The following is a 27,683-nucleotide window of genomic DNA, read 5'->3' as shown; positions in this document are numbered from 1 at the left end:
AAAGTTGTTTTTTAACCAACTAGTTTGGCTAATTTTGACCTCCAAGTGTTTCCTTTCCTGTATTAACGCAGGCATAACATCCGAAAATGATAAATTTTTATTTCTGGTTGGTGTAAAGTTTGATGAGCAAACGAGATCCTAAATTGGCACAAAACACAAATTAAAAAACAAATTTTTATATATTTCTTCGATTTTCTTGACATTTTATAAACAAATTCATAAACAACTGTAATGATAAGAAATCGAAAAAAGAAATTATTAAATATTTTTCTGTTTTTAATTTTATTAAATTTTTTTCATTACACACATAGCACAAATTTTTGTATAATTGTTTAATACTGTTCGAAAAAAAGCGTCTTCAATCTAATATAAATTCATTTTATTTATATGAATTACGTTGAAATGGATTTCCCGGTCGAAGTGATCCAAGAGAATTGGGTGGTAAATGATTCCTCTGTCTCAATTTTTGATTTTCAAGAAGCAGCTTAGTGTGTGGTATTTCTTCAAAAAACAATTGTTTGCTGTAGAGATGATGTGTGTTATCAATACTAGAGGGGATGTGATGATTGAATGGTGTGGTAAATTGATTGTGGTATTGAACAAAATCTAAAAAAAAAAGATTCATTAGCAATGCTAAGTATTAAGCATCATCATAATTGAAGACATATTGGATAAAGGTCATATGTCACTTTCTTGAGAAAATTATTTTATTGGTTTTTTGTTCTTCTAATGTGCTTTCTAACTTTTAAAATTTTAAAATTACCTATTTTTAGCTAAGAAATAAAAAATAGGAAGGTACTAAAGCAATATGTCATACCAGATTTTTAAATTCTAGTGGATAAAGGTATTATGTCCAAAATTGCGAACATATTACCTTTATCCACTCAAATGTTTAGTAGCTCAGCAGTTGGTTTTCTGACATTTAACTTAGTATGTTATGTTATGGAAATCAGTGTAACTGTGTAATTTACCTTAGGCAAACATTTTTACAGTTTTCAAGTCAAAAAGCCACGAAAAAATTATGGAGAATAGAGAAAGAATAATTTACAGACTATATTTTCAACAAAAAGAAGAAAATACTGTTAAAGAAGGTAACATTACATTATTATATAAAGGTTCATATAAGTATTGTTTTATGCAAAGTATTTATCAGTTAATGCTTTTTACTACAGTCTTTATCACATACTTATAATATTGTTGGTTTTAGGTTAATTTCCTCCTAGATGTTCATCTGATTTATATACCCGTAAAGTTGACGAGCTATTCAGTAAACAGTATTGTACCGACATTCAGATACCATCGACTTCCTGAAATTTTGTCGGTAAGGGACTATTTATTTGACCTTTCCAGCCTCTTTGACTTGGTAATATAATAATAATTTTCTTCTTAAGATAATATCAAAGTTATTTAGATATTTTCTAATCTGTATTAACTATTTTGTTGCAATATCAGTTATTTGGGTTGTTTCAAGATCTCATAAACACTGTGCATTATAAAAACTTGAATAAAATTATTCTCCAAGAGCTTTTAATAAGCAAAAATTTGGTTTTGTACTTTTGGGTATTTGGTATAAATTAAAAAACCCATGGATATCATACGTAAGCCTGGCTGGAAAGGTTTATAATTCCTTACTATGTAGTAAATTTATTTTAATTTTACTAACATAGTTTTATATTTTTAGAAAACACTGAGTCAGGATGCGAACCAGACGGATATGTTTCGTCCAGTGACGAATTCGTTCCTTCAGGAACGGGCTATTCGGATGAATCAGACTACTATCAAGAAACTATGATGCTAAACGAAAAGTCTTTTCTGAATAACTTTCTAACAAAAATATGTTAAATGAAGAGAAGAAACACAATATGCAGAATATAAACAACCAAGCAAAGTGAATGCCGAAAATGAGGCAGAAGAATTTCAACTTCTAAACAGGAAAAATTGGAGAAAACGGTTGAGTGAAGGAATACAGTGAAAACTGTTAAAATCCTTGTATATATATAAGAATTTCAAATAAAAACCAAAATTGAAGACAGTCAAAGCTCGGTACATGTTACCGCAGAAGAACAAGGAGCTGCTGTTTGTAAACCTCACAGGACAGCGAAAAAAAAATTTTGAGCTAAAAGAGAAGAAAGCTCGTAAAAGATAACGCAACCCTGTTGAATGGAAGAAAAAAGGCGGAAATTCAAAAAGAAAAATGGCTGGAATATGTTTCTTAAAATGGAAAAATTTTACCAGCAAAAAACATTGAGGAAGATCTAGTATTTTGTAAAGCAACGTGCAGATTAAAATGTGGAACCAAATTCAGCCTAGAAGCTAGAGAATCTATATTGAAAATGTTTTATAAATTAAAAAATAACTTTTTTATTTAAAAGGATTAACATAAATCAAGTTTCAAGAAACCGAATTCTTACTGAAGGTAAAAAGCAGAAGTTAAGAGAATGTTCTTTTAAATACCCAGTCACTTACGAAAGAGAAAAAATATCGGTCTGTAAGGATGCAATTTGTTCGCTGTACCAAGTTGGCTCAAAGAAAATATTAAATCTTCAAAAACAACTTAAACAAGGTCAATCAGCTCCAAGTCCAAGTAAACACAAGGGCAAAGATACAAATAGGCCTCACAAGATCTGTAAGGAGGTGGTAGATTACATTACTTAACATGTTCAAATGTTTCCAGCTGAGAGCTCTCACTCTTCTCGAAACAAAAAAAAAGAATAGAAAGTATTTGTCACCATTATTAAATGTAACAAAAATGTATGACCTATATCTAAAAAGATGTAATGAACAACAAATTGGTGAAAAATATTTAGTTAGAATTTCCATGTATCGCCATGTTTTCGATACTAAATTCAATATGTCATTTGGATATCCAAAAAGTGACACATGTAGAGGTAATGGATTTTAACAAGAGCTATGAGTCATGCCGATGCAGTACATAAGTTTACCTGTTAGTTACAAGGTCATAGCTCTTGTCAAAATCCATTAAGTATAGCACATGTGATTCTGGAGAAAATTCTATTGACCATAAAGAAAACTGTAGCATTGCAATTGCATTTCGAAAAGTAGATAGGCAAAAGCCAATAACTGACAACAATATGTGCTACAATGGATTTACCACAATGGATCTAAAACAAACGATGTTGTTACCTAAGCTTTCAACATTAAGAGCATTCTATTTACGTCAAATGTGGCTGTATAATTTTGGTATACATTGCATAACTTGATCAGGATCAAAATCTTACTTTTTTACGTGGACTGAAGATGTAGCTAACTCAGGTAGTACTGAAATAGCGAGTTGTCTATTCCGATATTGTAAGCTTTTAAAAGAAGAACATCCCCAAATTAATCATTTGATCATATGGTCAGATTCATGTTCTGGTCAGAACAAAAACTTTATAATTGTAGGTCTATATCAATATCTCATTTTAGATGGATATTTTAAAATAATAGAGCATAAATTTCCTGGAGTAGGCCACAGTTATTTAGATTCTGACAGGGACTTTGGAAGGATAGAAAAAGTTCTAAGGAAACATTAGTCAATTTTTATTCCAAATCAATATCGTAACATGATCACGTCGGCAAGCATAAAGGATAGCATTTGTGTAAATATGTAGAATTTTTCTAGGTTTTTGAAGATCTGCTGATGAAACTCTATTTATGTAAAAAGCAAACAAATAGTTTAAATGAAAAGGTTAATTTTCGTGATAATGTAAAATGGATAAGAGTGGACGAATTTGGCTTCTATCTCTATAAGACATGCCTAAATGACTACATGCTATTTCAGCAAGTAGATTTAAAAAAAAAGGACAGCACATCTGACCAGAACTGAAAATAGACCAAGAAGACTAAAAAATAAAACTGGTTGTTTAAGGTTGAAAAAACTAGAAAATTTAAGAGACCAAATTAATAAAATTTGTTCCTGAAGACTTCAGATAGTTTTATGAAAACGCGATAGAGGAAAATAAAGAAAATCTCAAAAAGAAAAGGAAAACCTACTAAAAAATTTGTTTTTATTAATTTTACATCCTGTATTGTAATTTTTTTTTTTGAAAATAAATGTCTATTTTTGATACTTAACTGTTTTATCCACTTAAAAAAATTTGAAATATTTGGCTTAAGGTAACTTTTTTTAAATTCAATTTAAAGTGTAAAAAATAACTTGCTTAAAAAAGTGTAGCGACGCAAATTTATAAAATAAATAATTATATATATTTATATAATATATATAATTTTTAAATTAAATAATATAATAATTAAATATTTATATCTTAAAGTATATCAATATTAATTCAATTCCTACTGTTACGATAAATATACTGGCCTAACTTTTATGACTAATTATTCTGTTTTATTGTAGAAATTTCGGTGGAAGTCTAGAACCAAAATTATGGTGAATGAGCCGGCTAAGCTTCTCGATCTTTCGATGCTGTTCTAGTATATCAGGATTTCGTATATAAATACAACATTTTTATATGGAGGGCAGTTAATACTCAAGACCCGCGCTCGCGAATTTGTACGTACGGATATAATAAATTATTGTCAGATAAGTTAATATAAATAAAGAAATAAATTAAATCCGTAAGTGTTATAAATATTGAACCTTTTAATAAATTCACAACAAATGGTGCCAGAAGTGAGATCGAACATAAATTAGACTTATAATAATAATACAAGTGAATACGTAAAATAAATTGTGAAAATGGCTACGATTTATGAGCTCACAGTGACGAATTTAAGAAGACATCTCGAAGACAGAGAATTAGCTTCTACCGGAAAAAAGGCTGAGTTAGTCCAACGACTAAAGAACGCTTTGCTAGAAGAAGGTCTAGATCCAGAGACTTATATATTTGAAGATGCTGTCATCTCGTCGATTTCGAAATTGGAGAACAAAGTTTCTGACGATATTTCGAAAGTTTCTTCTGATGTAGCCAAAGTTTCCGGTGATATCGCATCATTAGAGAACAAAGTTTCTGGCGATATTTCGAAAGTTTCCGGCGACATCGCTTCTTTAGAAAGCAAAGTTTCTAACGAGATTTCTTCCCTGGAAAGCAAAGTTTCTGCTAACATCTCTTCAGAAATCTCTAAAGTCACTTCTGAGATGTCTGCCTTGGACGATAGAATATCTTCGTTAAAAAACCAAGTTGCTGCCGATAAGTTGGCCTTCGAAGAAAAGATTAAAGAGATGGAAAGGAAGATGGAAGAAACAGGGACAGCAGAGAGAGGTAACAATCCGATTACAGTGGAGATAAAAGAAGACGAGACGAAATTTAAGTTGGAGACACGGCCGAAATTTGAAGGAAGTGGAGGTTCTATTCATGTTAAAGTCCCAACTTTCGACGGAAAATCATCATGGAACAACTACATGAAACAGTTCGAATCAGCCGCAAGAGCAAATGGATGGTCTGAAAAAGAAAAGGCTGTAAACCTGACTATCGCTCTTCGAGGAGATGCCTTAGATGTGCTTCAGACCATAGCCGTAGAGGAGACCGATGATTTCGAACAACTGAAGAAGAGGTTAAATATGCGATATGGCCACGAACATTTGGAGCATGTATATCAGTCGCAGCTTAAAAATCGTAGACAGAAGAAAGATGAGGCTCTTCAAGAATATGAGGTAGATATTGCCAGATTAGTACGATATGCTTATCCAACAGCTCCCGAAGACATGATGGAAAAGTTGGCCGTTCAAACGTTTATTGATGGTCTTCGTGATCATGAAATGCAGAGAACACTACGATTAGCTCGTCACAAGACGCTGGTTGATGTCTTATCCGCCGCCCTCGAATACGAGTCAGCTACGCAGGCCTCTGGAGGGTACAGTAAAGTTAGGACTGTAAAAGAGGAAGAAGATGAAGATAAACTTGACCAGCTCGTTAATATGATTAAGAGTATGACATACAAGAAAACGAAGACCATCAGATGCTGGAATTGTGGCGAAATAGGACACGTGCGAAGCTCCTGTAAGCACCCTAGGTACGACGCAAATCAAGAAACTCACCATCAGGAAAACTAGAACGGGTCAGCCTTAGGGGGGCAGCTTCGACCCAAAACTTTTCCAAAGACCCTCTCATACTAATAGCTTCTTTGAAATGTCGTGAAGATAGTGTATATGTAGATGGAGACATAAATGGTAAAAGACATACGTTGTTGGTGGATACCGGAGCGACCAGAACCATTATACGCCCGACAGTTATAAACAGCCGAAAGAAACTGTTACCAACGAGGTTGCGACTTCGGACCGCTACAGGTGAAAATGCTAACATTCATGGAGAAATCCAGGTACAATTGGGAATTGGAGCAGAAAAGTTCGTCCATACTGTTATAGTTGCTGACATCGAAGAGGATGTTATATTAGGAATGGACGTAATGAATATGCATGGATTCCAATTGGATTTTAAGAATAAGGTAATCAAAGTTGGCAACGAGGAGGTATTTCTCCATCCACATAATGACAACACTGTGCAAGCAGCCATTACAGAAGATACAGTCGTGCCTGCGAGAAGCGAAACGATCATAGTAGCGCGGCTACAGGGATTTGTGGACGAAGGGAGACCTGTTATGATGGAGCCTTGGAACCACGACGATGAGGTTGGCCGTGGAATCATAATTGGAAAGGAATTGGTGACTTCGGCTAAGGAAATTCCTGTGAGACTTATCAATGTCAACGACTACCCAGTGACCATAAAGAAAGAGACAAAAGTAGGAACTTGTGTACCTGTGACATCCATAATCCGTCAGGCGACAACATCTGATAATTCCAACGACAAATTCGACCAAATGGTTGCAGTTGCAGGACAGTCTCTAAATCAGATGGAAAAAAGGAAATTAAGGGAATTTCTTCGGCAGTATCGTGATATTTTCGTACCGAAAGGAGGAAAGACGGGAAGAACTACCGTTGTTAAGCATAAAATTGATACTGGTAATGCTAAGCCAATTCGTCAAACAGCTCGACGATTACCACAGGCGAAAAGAGAGGAAGCTGAAACGATTGTTCAGGAAATGAAGAAAGACGGGGTGATAGAACCTTCTACGAGCCCATGGGTCTCTCCGGTGGTCCTGGTTAAGAAGAAAGACGGAACGACGAGGTTCTGTGTGGATTACCGTTTGCTGAACAACGTTACCAAGAAAGATAGTTATCCTCTGCCTCGGATCGATGACACATTGGACACATTGGCTGGAAGTAAATTGTTTTCCACTTTGGATTTGAAGTCTGGATACTGGCAGGTAGAAATGGACCCAGTAGATAAAGAAAAGACAGCCTTCACCACAGGATCTGGATTGTGGCAATTCAACGTTATGCCATTTGGACTTTGTAATGCTCCTGCGACATTTGAGAGGCTTATGGAAAATGTGTTGAGAGGGTTATCTTGGAAAACATGCCTGGTTTATTTAGATGACATAATCGTCTTGGGGGAGACATTCGAAGATCATTTGAGGAATTTAGAAAACGTTTTTAATCGACTTAAAGCTGCCCAATTGATGCTAAACCCCAAGAAGTGCCAGCTATTTCAAGGTAAAGTCAATTATCTGGGTCATATAGTCAGTAAAGAAGGAGTGGCCGTGGATAAGGGAAAAATCGATTCCATTAAGGAATGGCCAAAACCAACTGACAAACATCAAGTGAGAAGTTTTCTTGGACTATGTACTTACTACCGGAGGTTTATTAAGAAGTTTGCAGATATCGCTAAGCCATTAACGCGACTTACGGAGGAAGCAAGAGATTACCGCTGGGATACAGACTGCCAAAATGCCTTTGAGACCATGAAAAAGCATTTAATAACAGCACCAATTTTAGGGTATCCACTGCCAGAAGGAGAGTTCATCTTAGATACAGATGCAAGTAATGTGGGAATTGGAGGAGTGCTGTCTCAGATTCAAGGAGGACAGGAACGAGTCCTCGGATATTTTAGTAAAGTTCTTTCAAAACCTGAGCGGAATTATTGCGTCACGAGAAGAGAACTTCTGGCAGTAGTGAAATCAGTAGAGCACTTCTATCAATACCTCTATGGAAGGAAGTTTTTAATCCGAACCGACCATGCCGCCCTTAAGTGGTTGATGCAGTTTAAGAATCCAGAGGGTCAGATAGCCAGGTGGATCGAACGACTCCAAGAATACGATTTTAAGATTGAGCACCGAGCCGGAGTTAGCCACAGAAACGCTGATTCTCTTTCCAGACGGCCATGCCCAGCAGAGTGTCCCCACTGCAACAAAACGGAATCCAAGGAAGCAGCAGTGCTAAGAACGACGATTGTCAACGACGACTGGACGCCCACTAAGATAAGGGAAGAACAAGAGAGAGATCCAGTTATACAGAAAATCCGAAAATGGAAAGAGGAAAACCGTCGACCACCTTGGCAGGAAATATCAAACCTATGCTCAGTAGTTAAGACGTATTGGGCCCAGTGGGACTCATTTATCATCGAAGATGGCTTGCTCAAACGAGTCCTGGAAAATGATGACGGTTCAGAGAAAAGAAGACAGTTGGTGATTCCAAAGAGCAGAATAGCCGAAGTACTTCGTCAGTTACACGACAGTCCATCGGGAGGGCATTTTGGTGTAAGGAAAACCCTTCAGCGAATTCGGGAACGGTTTTATTGGATGAACAGTTCCGACGACGTAAAAGACTGGTGTAAGAAATGTACTATTTGTGCTACGAGTAACGGGCCTCACCGGAAAAGGAGAGCTCCTATGAGACAATATAATGTTGGAAGCCCGTTTGAAAGAATAGCTTTGGACATTGCAGGGCCATTTCCAGAAAGTGAAAATGGGGGCAAGTACATGTTGGTAGTAATGGATTACTTCACTAAGTGGGTCGAGATTTACGCACTTCCAGACCAGAAGGCCGCCACCGTTGCAGATAAGTTGATCCAAGAATATATCAGCCGATTTGGAGTGCCTTTGGAGATCCATAGTGACCAAGGCAGGAACTTCGAAAGTGATCTATTCCAAGGAATATGTGATAGACTAGGCATGAATAAAACAAGAACTACCGCGTATCATCCGCAATCGGATGGTATGGTAGAACGAATGAATAGGACAGTTGGCAAGTATTTGACAAAGATGGTGTCCGATCATCAGCGAGACTGGGACCAATACCTTCCGTTCTTCACAATGGCCTACAGATCTGCTGTTAACGAATCAACGGGCCAGACACCAGCCAGAGTCCTATTCGGACGCGAAATGCGACTACCTTGTGATCTAGAATTTGGGTGTCGACCTGGAGAAGATGTAGCAGGTGAAGATTATGCGATCGAATTACGAAGAAGAATGGACGATGTACATGAGTTGGTCCGTTCCCACCTTCAGATTGCTAGCGACCGAATGAAGAAACGGTACGATACACAAGCCGAAAAGGGTTGCTTTAAGAAGAACGACAAAGTATGGCTGTATAATCCCAAGAAGCGAAAAGGTTGTTCTCCCAAATTGCAGCAGTTTTGGGAAGGTCCATACCTCATCATGGAGAAGATCAACGATGTCATCTACCGAATAAGCAAGATTCCGAGGGGAAAGCCGATGATAGTACACCATAACCGGTTGGCATCTTTCGAAGGTGACCACGACGTAGATGAAGAAGTGGAAGTAAACCAAGTCCAAGATGTGTCTGACCTCACGTTTGAGGAATTCATGGGTGCCTATGGAGGTACCGGTAAAGCGAGACATGGTGTTACCACTGAAGAAAAGCAAGATCTACTCGCGCTCCCCGATGACTACTCGCTGGCCCTTACCATCCCGGCCAGTATCAAAGACGCACCAGGGTTGGCATCCGTCTTTCGAAGGAAGTTTGGTCGAGTTGCAGAACTTCAATGCCAAGTGCCAGCTCCCGGTAAAACCTTGAAACTCCAAGATGCATCACGTTACCTTTTCTACCTGGTAACAAAAGACACTGCCCGTGACCAACCTACCTACCGAGATGTATGGGAAGCCTTACTTCAATTGAGAGGGCACGTACTAGAGTCCGACGTGCAAAAGTTAGCCATGCCAAAGTTGGAGTGCCGCCAATTAGATTGGAGGGTTATCCGAAATATGGTGGAGGAGATCTTTAAAGACACCGAAGTCCAGGTGTTAGTCTGTTGCAATCCGCATAGTTACTGGTGCGGAGAGAAAACCGTCCCTTGTCATTTTTATACAACTGGAAGTTGTAAAAGAGGGTCCAGTTGCCGATACCAGCATACAGTTCCGGTTCCAGTCCCGACAAGGTTCCAGGAGGAACCATCTTTTAAGAGGGGGGCAATGTTACGATAAATATACTGGCCTAACTTTTATGACTAATTATTCTGTTTTATTGTAGAAATTTCGGTGGAAGTCTAGAACCAAAATTATGGTGAATGAGCCGGCTAAGCTTCTCGATCTTTCGATGCTGTTCTAGTATATCAGGATTTCGTATATAAATACAACATTTTTATATGGAGGGCAGTTAATACTCAAGACCCGCGCTCGCGAATTTGTACGTACGGATATAATAAATTATTGTCAGATAAGTTAATATAAATAAAGAAATAAATTAAATCCGTAAGTGTTATAAATATTGAACCTTTTAATAAATTCACAACACTACACATTTGTCAAATTAAAATTGTCCTAATGAACATTACATCTTTTGATCATCTGTTTGTATTTTGTTCTTCTAATGTGCTGTTTAACCTTGTAAAATTTTAAAATTACTTATTTTTAGCTAAGAAAAAAATAGGAAGGTACTAAAGCAATATGTCATATTAAATTTTCGAATTCTAGTGGATAAAGGTATTGTATCCAAAATCGCGGGCATGTTACCTTTATCCACTCAAATGTTTAGTAGCTCAGCAGTTGGTAACTTATTTTGAGCAAAAAATACATGATGCTAAATGAAACATCTTTTCTGAAAAACTTTCTAACCAAAATTTGTTAAATGAAGAAAAGAAACAAAATATGCAGAATATAGACAACCAAGCAGAGGTGAATGCCGAAAATAAGACAGAATAATTTCAAATAAAAACCAACATTGAAGACAGTCACAGCACGGTACATGTTATCGTAGAAGGACAAGGCCCTGGTGTTTCCAAACCTCAAAGGACGGCGAAAAAAATTTTTGAGCTGAAAGAGAAGAAAGTTCGTAAAAGAGAACGCAACCCTGTTGAATGGAATAAAAAAAGGCGGCAATTCAAAAAAAAGGGCTGAAATTTTTCTTAAAATGGAGTGTAGCAAAACATTACATCTTTTGATGATCTGTTTGCAAAAATCTAAACTGATTTTTTATGTTTCTCTTCTTTATCGTATCTATATTATGTGTTCCATCTCTCTATCATCTTTTCTCCCATCTTTTTATTTATTTATTTATTTATCTACGGACTTGTCATTACAATAAAAACACATGGAACAATTACGCAAGGTGAGGACGTAAAGGTTTGCACAAATTCAATATTTTTGTAACTAAAAATTTTTGACAAAATCCTCGGACATATCGATTTATATTTTGGATTGCGCATCGGCTTGTGTAATTCGAAATACTTCTGACGTCACCATTTTCAGGTAATTGGTAATTGACATCATCGATGTTTTTTCAAATGAAACAATAATATTCTTTTTTCGTTTTTAAATTTTGCTTTAAAAAAATATTTTAAAAATATAATACACTTGTAGTCTAAAATCACCAGTTCGTGAATTAGAGAGAAATGTTTCACTTTTTTTTAGAGGCAGAGAGACAATTTTTTATTTTAAGGAACACAATATATCTTAAAATTAAATTAAATTTAAAACTGCATGCCGTTTACTTCCTGACAATAAACCAGGCGATATTGAAATTCTTCTAAAACTCTGTTTAATATTTCTGGGAGAATGAGTCTTACCTCATTGAAATTGCATCTTTTAATTCTTCAATATTCCCTGGTCTATTTATGTATAGATAACTCCAAAAGTAAAAAATCAAGGTGGGCTAAATCAGCTCTCTAAACTTCTTCGCCTATTTATCCATCTGTTGAGAAAACAATATTTAAATAATCACTTACTATCATCGCATAATGGGGTGGTGCGTCATACTGTTGAAACCATATCAAATTACTAGGCATATTTGGAATTTGGTTATATGTATATAGTACGGCGGTTGCAGGAATAATATCCCTTTGAGAAATTTCTAAATATTTTTCCGCAGTCAACGTTCCTTCAAAATAAAAAATGGTCCCAAAATATTGTTGCCAACAATTCCTGCCCAAATATTACCTTTATATTACTACCAACGATCAATATCTACAGTTTTGTACATTAACAGTGCCATTTAAGTAAAATGTTGCTTCGTCTGAAAACACTACATGTTTTACTAATTGTGGGTCATTATTACATCGCCTCATTATCATTTCGCAAAATTCCGTCCTTCGGTCATAATCGTCCTTGTTGAGCTCCTAAACTAAATTGACTTTGAAAAGGGTGCCTTTTCTTATTTTTTTTTTTCAAATATTTCAAAACCCTATATTTGCTTGGTAACTTTTCGGCTGCAATTTTTTTACTGGACTGGTATAGATACTCTTGCACATTTATTAACAAATTCAACTGCTCATCATCACCAATTACAGGACGACACTTATAATTATCTCTTACATGACCGAGACCTATAAATTTCTGTTCTATTCTGTTTACGGTTGATTGATTAATAGAACGATTTGGATACTTAGCATTCCATAATTCACCAACTTGTGTGCGAGAGCAGTGGCGGATCCAAGGGGGGGTCACGGGGGTCTTGACCACCCCCAAAACAAAATTAAATATCAATCAAATAATCCTAAAAAAAATAATTTAAAACCCATCAACCCTATAAGCAGGAAGTTAAGAGTTGAAATGATTCAAACTCATTTATTCTAGGGGTAAGTGTAGAATTATACGGAAGCCTTTTTAAATTGCTCTTTAAAAAAATCAACAATTCTAAATACAGTAATACCTCGACTAAGACGTCCACGAATTCAGAGTTACGCGATTTTCAAATTTTGTCAATAATTCGTCATTTGAGTGCCAGAGAATCGTTCGATTATCGATATGATAGAATTACCGCCCCCACATTATTGCTCATTCAATGTACATGACATGACTTTTCGCACGAAAACAGCACATTTTTATTTTGTATTAGTTATTTCTTATCTTCAGTTTTTCTACGAATTGGTTGTTTGTAATTTGAATATGTATTATAATTGTTTAGACTGTGTGCTACATTTTATAATTTGTCGATAATAAATATCAAAGTGAATTTTGTTGTTGCATTAGCTCTGTCTGATACGTTAGTGAATACAAATAAAGGAACTGGGGGCTGCTGTCCAAGGTATTTGTGAAAATATGAAACAGTAGTTTGTCTTAGTGATGTTTTAGGTACAGCTGTATCACTTAGTCGTCTTCTTCAGTCACCAAAATTAGATTTTAAGAAGGCTATTGAGGCCATAGAGGACACTAAATGATTTCTTCAAAATAAAAGATCAAATGCTGAATCTGTTTTTAGCAAACTTTACTATGAAGTAAACAAATAGCTGAACAATTAGACATTGAATTGAAGATACCTTGTATAGTTTCTCGTCAAAACCAATCTGCTAACTCTTGCGAAGAATATTTCTGAAGATCTATTTATTTGCCCCTTTTAGACAATATCTTAACTGATTTAGAAGAACGACTTTCACCGAAAGTTATGAATCTATTTAATCTTCGAGTTGTTTTACCTAAAACTTATAATACACCAGAAGATAAAGTTGCATTAAAAAAATTGTTGACACCTTCCAGGATATTATTGGACCAACTACTTACTGCATATTCCACAGTAGAACAAGAGTTTTCACTGTGGATTCAAAAGTGGAAAAGAGTCGTACAAAATAATGGAAAACTTTCTGATTATATTTTAGAAGTATTAGAAAACTGCGATATTCACATTTATCCAAATATTAGAATATTTCTGCAAATATTAATTACACTGCCAGTCAGTGCAGCAACAGCAGAGCGTTCTACGCTTAAGCGTCAAGAGACTTGGCTTAGAAATAGAACTTCTGCGAAAAGGTTAACTGGTTTAGCACTCATCAATTTGCATCCTGAAATTTCTCTAGATGTTGATGCAATCATAGAGCGATCTGCTAAATCGGATAGGCGAAAAGAATGCATTTTTATAAAATTATATAATATTTACTTATCTTATTCTTATAGTATTTTTAATCACTGAACTTTTATTTACCACTCGTTGCCGGCTGTTGCTGACAATTCGTGAGAAAAATTTCAATACCGAGTAAAAAATATTTCATTCACTTATAGCCTAATATGCCTAATTATAGAAATAACTATTCCCTAATTATATTATGTTTTTTGTCCAATAAATTAATTTAAATAAAATGGTGTTTACACTTATTCTTAAGGTTTCTTCTTCATTACGGAAGGATGGCTATAACTACAGCAAATTGCTCTCTATCTTGAGCTGTTCTTAGTATTGAATGTGTATCCATGCCTGTCCAGTCTCTAGCATTCTTCAGCCAGGAGCATTTTTTCCTTCCTGGACCTCTTTTTCCTTCTACTTTCCCGTCCATTACGAGTCGTAGAAAATTATATTTTTCTTCTCTGTAAACATGTCCTAGATAACTCGTTTTTCTGTTGTTTACAATATTTAGGAGTTCCCTCTCAGTCCTCATTCTTCTCACTTACTCTGTCCACGAAATCTTCAGCATTCGTCGAAAAACACACATTTCAAAGGCTTCTATGCGCCTCATACTTGTAATTCCGAGAGTTCATGTTTCCACATCGTACATCAATAAGGAATAAATGAATGTTTTTACAAATTGATATCGGATATCCAACGATAAGATAGAGTTTATTAGGAATGTTAAATATATTCATTATTGTTTACACATACATTGAGTTATTGCATTTAAATTACTTAACTTCGGTTTATACTTATTTATCCTAGGTTTGTTCTTGATTTTGTAGTTATAGGATACGTGTGTTTAAATTAGTTGCCTTTAAAATACTTTATTCTACTCTCTATAATACTCTATAAAATACTTTAAATACTTTAGTTTAAATTGACAGTCCTTGATTCTTCAGTATTTATATTTTAATAACTTTCCTTTGGTTTAATAGTCTTGTACACTTGATTTTACTATCATAGAGTATGTGGGTTTAAATTATTTTTTTTTGTTTAAGTTTAAGACTTAATTGTACCCCTTCTTTGCACCCGTCGGGTATTTGGGTTTTAATAACTTCTCATTGGTTTAATATATAGCTTAAAATAATTATTGAGAAAATGGTTCCCTTACATGAGGCACAAATCATATCAACCGTAAAGGTGCAAAAATCTAAATCCTATATCAAAATCACCCTCAAGACCCATGACCACCCCCCCCCCCCCCCCGACAATAAATTTCTAGGGATCAGCCACTGAAAGGTGCAACAATCTAAATCTCGTATCAAAATCACCCTCACGACCCATGACCCTCCCTGACAAAATGACAAAAATTTCTGGATCCGCCACTGTCCGAGAGTTGTCACCACATTAACACATGATTAAAATTTTAATTCGTTTATTCTCTCTTAAACGTAGGTACCATTATTTGTAAAGTTCACGCACAGATACCAAAAAATAACAAAAAAATTACATCCACAAACACTTACTGTTTAACATTTTAGTTTAAAAATTTGCGATATAATTTGTTTATAATTAACAGAATAACAATTTTAGACTGTAAATGTCTTATATTTTTTAAATTGTTTTTAAAGCAGAATTCAAAAACAAAAAAAGAATACTATGGTTATTTGAAAAAACATCGATGACGTCATGTACATAAAAATGGTGATGTCATCAGTATTTCGAATTATACAAGCCGATGCGCAATCCAAAATGTAAATCAACTTTTCCGAAGATTTCGTTAAAATATTTTTAGTGACAAAAATATTGAATTTATGCAAACCTTTACGTCCTCACTGTATAAAAAGTCACAAAATGTTTATAGGCGTAGGTTGCATTATAAATAGTGACTATGGATGCAGTTTCGATTTCAATTGATTAAGTGTACAGCCAAATAAATCTATATTAGGTATACTATTAAATTTATTACAAATTCTAGTTATAACTGACTGTTGGACATGGAGTGTACGATGAAATTTAATCTGAAAAGTATCTGAACTACGGATAGCTCTTCTAGGTACCAGAAAATTCACTTAGCTAAGAGTTTCTGGGCATTCTAATAAATTGCTATATAATTTATATAAAAAACATATATCCAAATAAGTTTTCCTATCCTTAAAGAGTGGGATATTCAAAAGATATTGTGTCTTATAAAGTGTCAACACAATTGATACATATTCCAAAATAGAAGGTACTAAAGAACAATAAAGAATTTTGAAGCAGCACATGTAAAAAAATCTTTTAAAGATCTGTTAATAAAACCCAGGAGTTTAAGGGCTCTATTATAAATATCATTTATATGAGTATCAAACCTTAAAGATCCATCAAAAGTAATCCACAAGTCTTTTATGGATGTCACATGAGTAAGCACATTATTATTTAATGTGTAATCATAGAGAAAGTTTGTTTTGCTGAAGCCAATGCAAAAACCTATTTAAACCCTGTTGACGTATTTAGCAGTCTTGACATTTTAAATTTTTCTAAAAAGCTTAAAGTCATCAGCATTTAATAAAAAATTGCTATTCAACACACAGTTGCCAATAAAGCAGTTAAAAAGATGTTGAAATGTTGAGAGGTGACTCCCCCGAGGAACGCCTGAGGTGACATCCAATGGTTTTGAGAGAAAACCATTTATGTTAACCATTTGTTGACGATTTATTGATGTACCTGAACCATTCTCTAGTCCTATAAATTTATAACGTTACATTTTCTTTGTTACTGAACAAACAAAGTAATCTGCTGTTTTTCTATTTAGCTGTTATTAGTTCTACTTCCATAATTCTAACAATCATGTTAACAAACCTGCTCCTGTTACATGATATTATCTAATACAGACGTTTTAATTTTCTTGTGTGCTTGAGAAACTTTCTTAAATAATTAATAAAATTTAATTTTCGATACCAATACTCACTACTCTTTTTATTTTGTATCTTCTTTAGCTAATTTCGTTTGGTTTTATTTTAAAAGTTCTATGACTTACACGTTTTTGTTCGATTTTCTTGTTGTTCTTTAACTTGCGATTGATATATTATAGCCAAACATAAAGCAAAGAAAGCAAAAGATTTTAATCAGATTAGACGTATCCGACATGAACATAATAAATTACTAATTCGAAAAGGATGTCAAAAAGAAATGGAAATAATAATTTGATAGTTTATTAAATAAATAATTTGACAGACAATCCGTTGAGTTAACGGGGACAGTAATAGCAATGGTGACCAAAATAACAAACGAAGTGGTTCAAGCACTTCAAAAGTCAGTTGGATCAGATAATATTCCTGGGGAAGTGTGAAGAGCATTGGGAGAGACAAAGAGAGTGGGACAAAAACAGATTATTTTTAAAATGGGTGGTGAAGTGATTGTAAAAAGTAATAGTTTTAAGAACCTAGGATTGTTATTACAGGTAATGGGGAAATAGATGGAGATGTATGCAGTAGAAGTAGGGTTATATGGACGAAAAGGAAGAAAGTGAGTAGGTGTGTTGTGTGACAGAAAAATTCCAATAAAGCTGAAGGAAGAATTCTATAAAACAGCCATAAGACCAGCTATAAAATACGGGACTGAATGCTGGGCAGTTAAAAAAAAATAGGAACAACGAATGCATATGGCGGAAATGAGAATGCTTTGATGGATGAGTGGAGTGACAAAATAAGGATAAAATTAAGAATGAGGATATTAGGGGAAGTCTGGGAGTAGCACGAATTGTTGCCAAAATGAGAAAGCATAGGTTAAGATGGTTTGGTCATATTCAACGTCGAGATTTTAAACATCCAATATAAATAATTGTTGATCTACAGGCTCCTTGAAGGAGTAGGACAGGACGACCAAAGAAGACCTGGGGAGACGCTTAGGCAGGATATGTCGGTAAGGAGGATTGATATTGATATGACCCAAGATAGAAACTTATGGAGAACTGTGATTAGGGGAGCCGATCCCGCCTGGGGATAAAGGCAAAAGGAATGAATTTCTTGCCATTCTTTATATTCTTTTCCTTCTCTTTAAAAATCCATTAAAAATGAGCGAGATTGCTTTTACTAGTATCATATAAATTTTTCTGAACATAAACTTTAATATATTTTTGTATTTACGTTATAGTTTTTATTTCTTGGTGCACTTAAGTTCATTCTAGGACACAAGACATATTTTATAAGTGGAGCTATTTGAGATAATGATTATCACTTATTAAAAACCAATATTACATTTTGAGTAGGCAAACTACGAGAAGCAAGAGAATAATATATTATGAAATGGACAAATTAGTACCGAAGAGAAATAATCTAAACATAGAACAAGAAATTGTGAAATAATTATACGGGATGTGTGAAAAGAAGCGGGACGGTCGACTATTTCGCAAACTTTACATCGGATAAAAAAACTGAAAAACATGTCTTCAATATTTTTCAAAAATCTATCAAATCTATCTAACATTAAACATCCCCTAGGGTGGGGTTGGAGACAACTTCGAAATCTTAAATAGGAACCCCCATTTTTTATTGCAGATTCGGATTCTGCAAAAGTTCGTAAAAAACTTTATTCATTATCATAAAAATTAGTTTGCAGACGTCTGACATGTACTTGGTTTTCTGCAACTACAGCGTCATTTATCGCAAATCGAAAAAAAATCAGATAACACTTGTTTATTTTTCAAGGAAAATCCGAATCTGCAATAAAAATGGGATTTTTCATTTAAGAGGTCATGTTTGGTGTTATTCGATAGATTTTTGAAAAACAATAAACACGTTTTGTTAGTTTTTTATCCGATGTAAATTTCGCGAAATATTCAACAGTCCCGCTTCTTTCGGCACATCCTATATAAAACATTGGAAAGAAAACAATTTAATAATAATAAAGAACAATATTATCATATAAAAATGTGTCTGCAGGACTTAACTGCAGTAGTCCTCGGATAGCAAATCAAGAATCAGAGAAGAATTCCATAGTGGACACTTATGATACTTATACAAGGACGGGATTAAAAAAGATATATACAGTACGGTCGCGTTAATCCGAACGGAGTTGGGGAAACGGATTGTTCGGATAATCGCATCGTTCGGATTAGCTTGGACTTTTTTATTGGGAGAAGAAAAACTGCAAAAACACAATGAAAATGACTGAAAATGCTTTATGTGTATTAATAAAATATTATATTATACGAATATATGTATATATATACAATATATTTAATAAATACATATTATCTATATAAATTTCAATAAGGAGCAGTAAAAAATCTGTAATTTCTTTATGGACGCGAGTCTCGGCATGCTGATCAAACGCTCTGTCTCTTATACGTCTCAGTATCATGATCTCCACGCTGCTATTGCGCTTGTCTTCTGCCCAAATATTGACCGTGTTCAGAGCTTTGACAGCTTCAGCAGCAGAAGTTTTTGAAGTAGATGGTTCGACATCGGCGCATCGACATCCTCCTCTTTCGTTTCTTGATTTTGAATGGGCCTTTCAATTTCTTCATCCGTGACCATTTTTTGGTTGTCAATTTCTTTGTCACAGCCACCTGATGCCCATTCTTAAACTTTAGATTCAGTAATTATTCAGTCATATCGAGTTATCTTGAACCAGCTTAGCGACAAGGGGGCTTAAAATGATGTCTTTTTCGTTGGATGAAAAGTCGTCATCAGCCACAAAGTTTGAGCTCAAGTTTTTCCCAGAAAGTTAAATCAAACGTTGTGAAATGGATGACCAACAATTTGCCAAATTGAAATCGATTTTTCTTTAAAGCTACTACCAGATCCGTTCCACTTTGTTTGTCAGCAAGAATGTTGGAGAGTAAAGGTTTTCGGTAGCGCAGTTTTGTGTTCTGGATGACATTTTGGTCCATTAGTTAAATAATAGCTGTCGTGTTGGGTGGTAAGAACACGGCAAAAATTTTACCATCTTCACTACGAAGTTCATCAGCGGATGGATGACCAGGACAGTTGTCCAGCAGCAACACTGCCTCTTAAGGGAGGTTCATACGAGCCAATCCAAGAACAAGGAAGGAAAACAATCTGCCTTCTCAATAGTGTCCTTTGGATTGAGACCATAATATATTATATTAATGTAACCATAATACCACGATAAAATATAAACGCGACTAGACTTCCGCTAAGACCACTCAGACGGAAGACAATGACACCATTAGAAATAAGTTATTACTTAAAACAATATAAATACTCTCCCTATGAGAAAACATAATCATTCTTTCTTTAGTAGTTCAACATGCAACTTGTTTGTTAACATTATTTAGAATAGAATCACTCCACAAATTTTGTAGTTTCATAAATAAAGTTTTTTTTATCAAGTGTTCAAAGTGTCAAATAATAATTGGCGCTGCAAACAGGATCCACTACACAGAATTTGCAGATATTCCTGACCAACTTCAGTTGCTTAGTAGAGGATCCACGGATGAAGGCGGTGCACAATAAACCAGCTCCACGGCTAGCATTCCTGTAGATTTTTCCTTTTCTATATTTTTTTACATATGAGCATATTTTTATTTGTACTGAAATGGAAATTAATAAAATTCTCTCTAAACACATGCGTTTATTTTAAATGCAAATATTATTTTTCGTATTAAAGGTGAGCCAAGAGATTATTTAAACTTTTTAAATAAAACAATTTGGACGAAAGTTCGTCATGAATTATTAGCTACATATGACAACAGGAGATCTGAAGAAATCCTAGTCACGCCACTAACCATTACCAAAGGTACAAAAACCATCTGAAAGCTATGACCAATACTTCCAACGTATTACTGATACTCTAAATGATTTACTACAACATATTTCTTTACACAATAATATAGAAACTTTGAATTTGAAATCACCGTATTTTAGAAATTTGGCACTTAAAACATTCTGTACTGGTATAAATAACCCATATTGCGAATATCTTTTACATTTAAATTAGATTCTTTAGATGCTGCATTGAAAAAATGCATTATATACGACAATCACAGGAGCCAAGTTTCCTATATGATCTACCTAAAATCTCAGAAGGCCAAGCCGAAACCAACATTCAATCAATATATTTTTACATCTAATAACAATTACATTAACAAATTTAATACGAACTCCATACCTTTCCAAAATACAAACTTTAACAAAAAACACTACTGAAAAACATGAAAATCCACACAGAACGCAGCAAAACTCTACGAGCTTTGCTAAAATTCAGAACTACATTTCTAAATCAATGAATGGCGTATATACAATAAAATCACAAGCACAACCTAGGACAGCGGTGCTCAAAAGGTCGATCGCGATCGACCGGTCGATCGCCAAAGTTTTTGAAGTCGATCGCGATTCACGGAGAAAATACGGGGACTGTCCTGACTCACCACACGTGCATGATCGAAATAATTATGATGCTATGTACTTTTCTTTGCAATTTGACGAGTCAAACGATATGACTGATACCGCCCAGTTGTATATTTTCATTCGGATGGTATTTTCTGACATGTTGGCTAAAGAAGAATTGTTAACAATGCTGCCTCTGAAAGAAAAAACTCGCGGAGAAGATATATAAAACGTTTTTATAAATTTTGTGAAACAATACGAGCTACCGATTTACAAACTCGTGTGTATTACAACAGATGGTGCACCATCCATGACTGGCGTTAACAATGGATTTGTTGCATTATGTCGAGCTAACGATGAATTTCCATCGTTTTTTTCATTTCATTGCATCATTTTCCAGCAAGTTTTGTGTTCAAAAATTTTAAGTATGGACGACATCATGAAGATGACAACAAAAATTGTGAATTCAATCTGGAATGGAAGCTACCAAGTCTGCGGAACAAACTGATTTACTTCTGCATATAGATGTGAGGTGGTTGAGCCGTGGAAAATTTTTAGATAGGTTTCAGAAGCTACTTTCCGAAATAATTTCTTTTTTAGAAGAACGAAGGGACGACACTCATCTACTTCAAAACAAAAAATGGCATAGTGATCTGGCTTTCCTAACAGATTTAACAAATCATTTGAAGCTCCTTAATTTTGAACTACAAGGTAAAAATAAAACAATTATCGATATGATAAGCGCAGTACATTCTTTTGTCAACAAATTGAAATTATTAATTAAGCAAATTAGCAGAAAGGATTTAAACAACTTTCCATTGTTGAAAAAAAGGGTAGCCGTTCATTTGAATTATGTTTATTACGAGACGGAGCTGCAAGCATTTCATAGCGAGTTTGAAAGACGCTTCGCTGATTTTAAAAAACTGACAGCTATTGTAACATTCATATCTAATCCATTTTCTTGTCAAGGCGGGTAAAAAATAGCCACTGAAATATCCGTTACGTTCAATATGGAGATTATTTCCGTCCAAAATGAAAATAATTTCGGATATACACCTTAAATCCAGAGCGACCGATACGAAATTTTGGTCTTTCATATCGTCTGAGAAATATCCGTCTTTGAGACAAGTAGCTTTGCAGCTCACAGCATTATTTGGATCAACATACTTGTGTGAGTCTGCATTTTCCCAAATGAAGATAGTGAAATCAAAATATCGTAATCGGCTAACTGACGAACATCTCTCTTCATGCTTGCGTTTGGCCCTCGGTAATTACGTACCATCATATGAAATACTTGTGGATGATAATATGCAGTGCCATGCATCAACATCCAAATAAAATTAATATGAAAAACATGACTTTAATTACAACTCTCTGTAGTTACAACTTTTTATCAACTAGAAATATGCAATAAAGTTTTTTATTTTCAAAATTGTTTTTTTTACTATGCTTTGTTTTTAAACCAGGAGGAGCAAAGTAAAGAGACAAATTCACACCCAAGAAAGTCACTAGAAAAGTTACCAGATACATCTTCTCTTTTGGTTGATCATATCGGCCTTCGACGATAATCCAAAAATATTATATTATACTAATACGTCGCTAAAGAGTTCTAAGAACAACTGTTTTTATATAAAAGCAGAATAAAAATCTAAAAATTAAAAGAATAACGCAGAAAACACAAAAAATCGCCGATATAACTTAATTAATCTATGAAATGCCAATAGTGTCAAAATTTCATAACAGTGGAGTAAACTTGTCTGAGGTTGGACCAATTACAAACAAACATTGCGGCGCGGTAAATTTGAATTGCTCCTCCTATTTTAAAAACAGGGTATAGGAGTCGATCTCCGGACGCTTGCAGTTTATGTGGTAGATACCATGCAGTATAAGTCTGAGCACAACTGACCTAGGACAACAACAACTCGATGGACTCGAAGAATTTTAATGAAAAACCTGAAAACTTTCCTACATTTAATGAAGAGCAAGAAACATACGAATACTGCAACCCTCAAGAAGTAGAATATTACTAAAATCTTGACACTATTCAAGAATGTTCTCAAGAAGACAATCTTCAAGACCCCTCGTTAGAAGTAAGTGCTTTGGCTGTAGTTTTATTTGTACGATGCTGAAAATCTGCAGTTCTTGAAGAGTTTTCGGATTAATCTTCTGTCTGGTGTCTAAAGTCTGGTCAGTGGAGATGACACTAGAATGGTTGTCTAAGCAAATTAAAAATACTTATCGACACAGGCTGATCTGACACAATTATTACAATCCCAAGCATCAAAGTTATTTAATCCTTAACATACACACAAAAAAGGCTTCACACTTAAGTCTATGAAAAAAAACGACTAAATATTCTGATAATATCAGAACCACTTAAGGGGGAAGGGGACTTTTTGGCCAAACATATGTGTACGGCACATGTAATTTAGGTAGATAATACCAAAAAAAATGACCTGCGACCTAATGCCGTACAAAAATATTGGTACCACGAGCAGGGAAAATTTTTTATTTTCGGAAAACTTTTTCCCCATTTTAGACAATTTGACGCAGTACGGCATTCATACACAAAGCTTCAGATCGGTATATAGTTTAACTTTTTTGCAACTCGTACATTTCAGCTAAAATGGGGGTGAGAAATCTGAGGTGCAATCCTTAATTGGAACCCCCATGCTTTAAGTACCGTTAAGAATTGGCGGGATAGTTTCTTAAGTTGTTATTACATACTGTATTATTGATTTATACTATCCAATTCCCCAGATTAAGAGACTGGGCAGATATCAAGCACAAAATGACTGTACTCCCTTAATGCTGTAACTATAGTTTATTTTTATGAACGAGAGAGTAATTAGCATAATTTTAACTGGTACCTCCGACCACTCCATGGGCGTGCTCAAGATTAATTGAAAAATTACTTTGAATAATTGTAAAAAAGAAATGAATTATTTCAGTGTTATATGTATGTAAACAAAAGTGACCTCTTTTATCACACACTATATTAGAACTGACTGGCCTACATTAAAAAGTGTTTTAAAAAATTCACATTTTTTTTAATTTTTAAAAATTACAAAAGAGAAAAAGAGTTTTTAAAACCGTCTAAGGTATGTTAAATAGATGAATAAAAATATTAATATAAAACTTACAGCTACTTGTTACAAATCCAAATCAGATTCAGAAGATGAACTTTCAGAACCAAGATTTATAATAACTGGCTCGATCATTTTATCAGTAATATTGTCCAGATTCCACATTTTTTCCTCTTCTTTAATAGTGTGATTTACTGCCTTTTCCCAGTTTTCAGGTTTTACATTATTTACGGCCTCCAAAAACAACTGTTTAACATCATGAATTTTAAAAGTGGTATTTTTTCTTGAAACTTCACTCTTTATCTGTGCCAATACCAGTTCAATCGGGTTTAATTCACAATGATATGGTGGGGATCTAAGTACTGTCATTCCACGATTTTTAGCAATTTCATCAATTTCGTATTTTTTAAATTTTTCTTTATGAAGGGCACACAACGAATAAAGTTCCTTTCTTATAGATCCGGGATGGTACGTAATATTTTTTGAACTCAGCCAATTCTGCAAGTCTTTTTTTAACCACTTGGTTGTGGGCAGTCCTTCTATAAGTCTGGAGTGATAACTTGCATTATCCATTACTATTACACAGTTCTTAGGAAGAAGATCTATCATTTGTTCGAACCATTCTTGAAAGACATCAGCGTTCATGTCTTCATGGTAGTCACCGGTACGAGTTGATTCAAAAGTTAATAAACCACCTTTAACAAAACCGTCTGAACTGCCAATGTGTACTATTATCAGCCTGCGTCCCTTTCCTGATGATGGGTTTAAACCAGTAGATAAGTTATTTACAAAAGCGTGCCTTTGACTTGTAACAGTTTCATCCTGCCAAAATTTATTTGGTGTATGACCCTCGTTGATCCATATTTCATCAAGATAAAATATTTTTCTTTTTTGGTTTCTCATTTCCTTTATGGTTCTTAGAAAATGTCTTCTCCATATGACAATATCGCTTCTTTCTAATAAAATAGACTTTCTGGGATTCTTTTTCCAGCGGAAGCCTATTTCTTTTAAAAGTTTCCATAACGTACTTCGACTCATTTCTGGGTAATCCTTATCATCTCGAACTGAGACAAGAACTTTATCCAATGTTGGAAATTCTTGTCTAAAGAAGAATTCATGCACTTTCCGTCGAAGTCCTTCTTTAAAATGATATTCTATTTGAAATTTTGGTTTCCCTGGAGCATTACGTGGCATTTGAAAACTACCACATTTCTCTTCTTTAATAACTCTGTAAATCGTAGATTTCCCAACACCAAGTGTACTGCTAACTAACTCAACGATCTCATCAACACTTTCACATAAACGTTTGTCTGTAAATGATTTAAAACAATTAAATATTAATGTTTTTTCATTAACTGTTAAAGGACCAATTTTTCGGCGTTTACACGGCACTTCCAAATTTTCCATAACACTAGTATACACAATAAACTGCACCTTGCAACTGAAGTACCTACTTTTAGTGAACTGTTAAGAATTTTGAATACGCCACTTGGACCTTCCTACAAAATGGAAAAACCCACTATCACATTTTCTGTCGAATAAGTTTAGAAGGTAATTATCTAGTCAATTACTGTCGTAGATTCCTGGAATTAAAGAATTAAATGTTTGATTGTTGAAACCCTTACTTCGTGGAATGCACTCATTTCAGATAAAATAAAACGTTTTATATTATCTAAAGAATTAAACTTTATTTTGCAAATAGGTAGGTACTTATTAAACTTTTATTGGTTATATATAACCAATAAAATAAACATCTTACATTTCTTGCAAATTCATTAGTACCTGTTAACCTCCATCACTCCGACACTGACAACCTTATTTAGGGATTAGTAACCCTCACAACTATTGTATTCTATTCTGCTCCAACCTTTATACCTGGTGGTCATAGTCAGTTTAAAATTGTTTTCCTATATACTTCTGTAAACTTGTTGACAAATATCTGTTTTTCATTGAGTCACCCGTATCAACAGTTTAGGGATTTGCATACATAATTTATTGTTTTATTACTCTCTCATACATAAAAATACACTATAATAGTCACCCTTAATCTTTCGTTACATTAGGTTCAATTTTAAATTCTATCCAAAGTTTAAAGGTACTTTACTAAATGATACAAATTAGGTGTAGCCAAGTATGCATTTCAATTTTGAGTTGTTAACGATTGGTAAATAAAATTTTAAGTATAATTTTGTGTACCTATTTAAATTTAATCAGTTAATTGCATTTGTACTTGACATTCAGAATTACAAAATTTCTACGTACGTAAAGCCAGTGTTTATAAGAGATTAGAAAATTTCTTTGAATTTTATTCAGGTAAAAGGATAATGTTTACTTAATATCAAATTATCACTACATGGGCTTCTGTGGAAAGAAAGTCTATTTGAAGAGAATTTTATTTTTCTTTTGTCGTTCATTTATAACAGAAGTCAGTCTAATAACTATAAATATGAGTGATATAGAAATTATTGGTGACGATGTCCTGTAAATTCCTGCCACTATTTCAGGAAGTGAAGACGAGTCTGAACCTGAAACGTTTTCAAAAAAAATCGTGCTTAACGTTTACAACGGTAAGTACTCGTTAAAAAAACTCTTTAGTTAACTTTCCTAATACTTTTAGTAGTTTGGTTCACTTTTAAACGCAAAGATTCTATGTATCTCATTAATCCTACCCTTTTTTTAACTCTTTATTGTCTGTATACTTTGTTTAGTACCAATTCAACAAATTAACGATCAAAGACAGAAAACAGTCACATTCAGAAACTCACCAAATAAACAGGTAATTTTCTTTCTTTAGTATTACAACATTCAACTTGTTTGTTAACATTATTTAGAATTATTTTAGACGTTTTTTTATCAAGTGCTCAAAGTGTAAAATCATGATTATATATATATATATATATATATATATATATATATATATATATATATATTTATATATATATATATGTATATATATATATATATATATATATATATATATATATATATAAGATAAACTTTGAGATTCTTTGGGAAAAACAGCTGAAAGGATAGGCTGTGTACTCTTTATTCCTTTATTTTACTAATATTTCGTCGATAGTCATCTTTTTAGTTTCTTTATTCACCAACATTCCCATCGATGAAACCATTTCCATCTTAGACTTTTAACATCAAATTCCCCAAGACACATTATCTCTTATAAAACACTGCATGTCT

At 34.2% G+C, this 27,683-nt stretch overlaps 1 protein-coding gene across 1 annotated transcript in view; it reads right to left on the bottom strand.

The window, feature by feature from the left end:
- Positions 1 to 285: 285 nt before the first annotated feature.
- LOC140440314 (uncharacterized) overlaps positions 286 to 27,683 on the bottom strand; it is a 75,272-nt gene continuing 47,874 nt past the window's right edge. The window contains exon 3 of the mRNA XM_072530747.1: positions 286 to 606. Within this exon, the coding sequence (XP_072386848.1) occupies positions 380 to 606 (227 nt within the window). The 3' untranslated portion in view covers positions 286 to 379. The remainder of the gene's footprint in view (positions 607 to 27,683) is intronic.

The sequence above is a fragment of the Diabrotica undecimpunctata genome, chromosome 1 (assembly GCF_040954645.1).
Source record: "Diabrotica undecimpunctata isolate CICGRU chromosome 1, icDiaUnde3, whole genome shotgun sequence".
NCBI lineage: Eukaryota > Metazoa > Arthropoda > Insecta > Coleoptera > Chrysomelidae > Diabrotica > Diabrotica undecimpunctata.
Note: the sequence above shows the minus strand (reverse complement) of the source record. Positions and strands in the feature narration are given on the sequence as shown.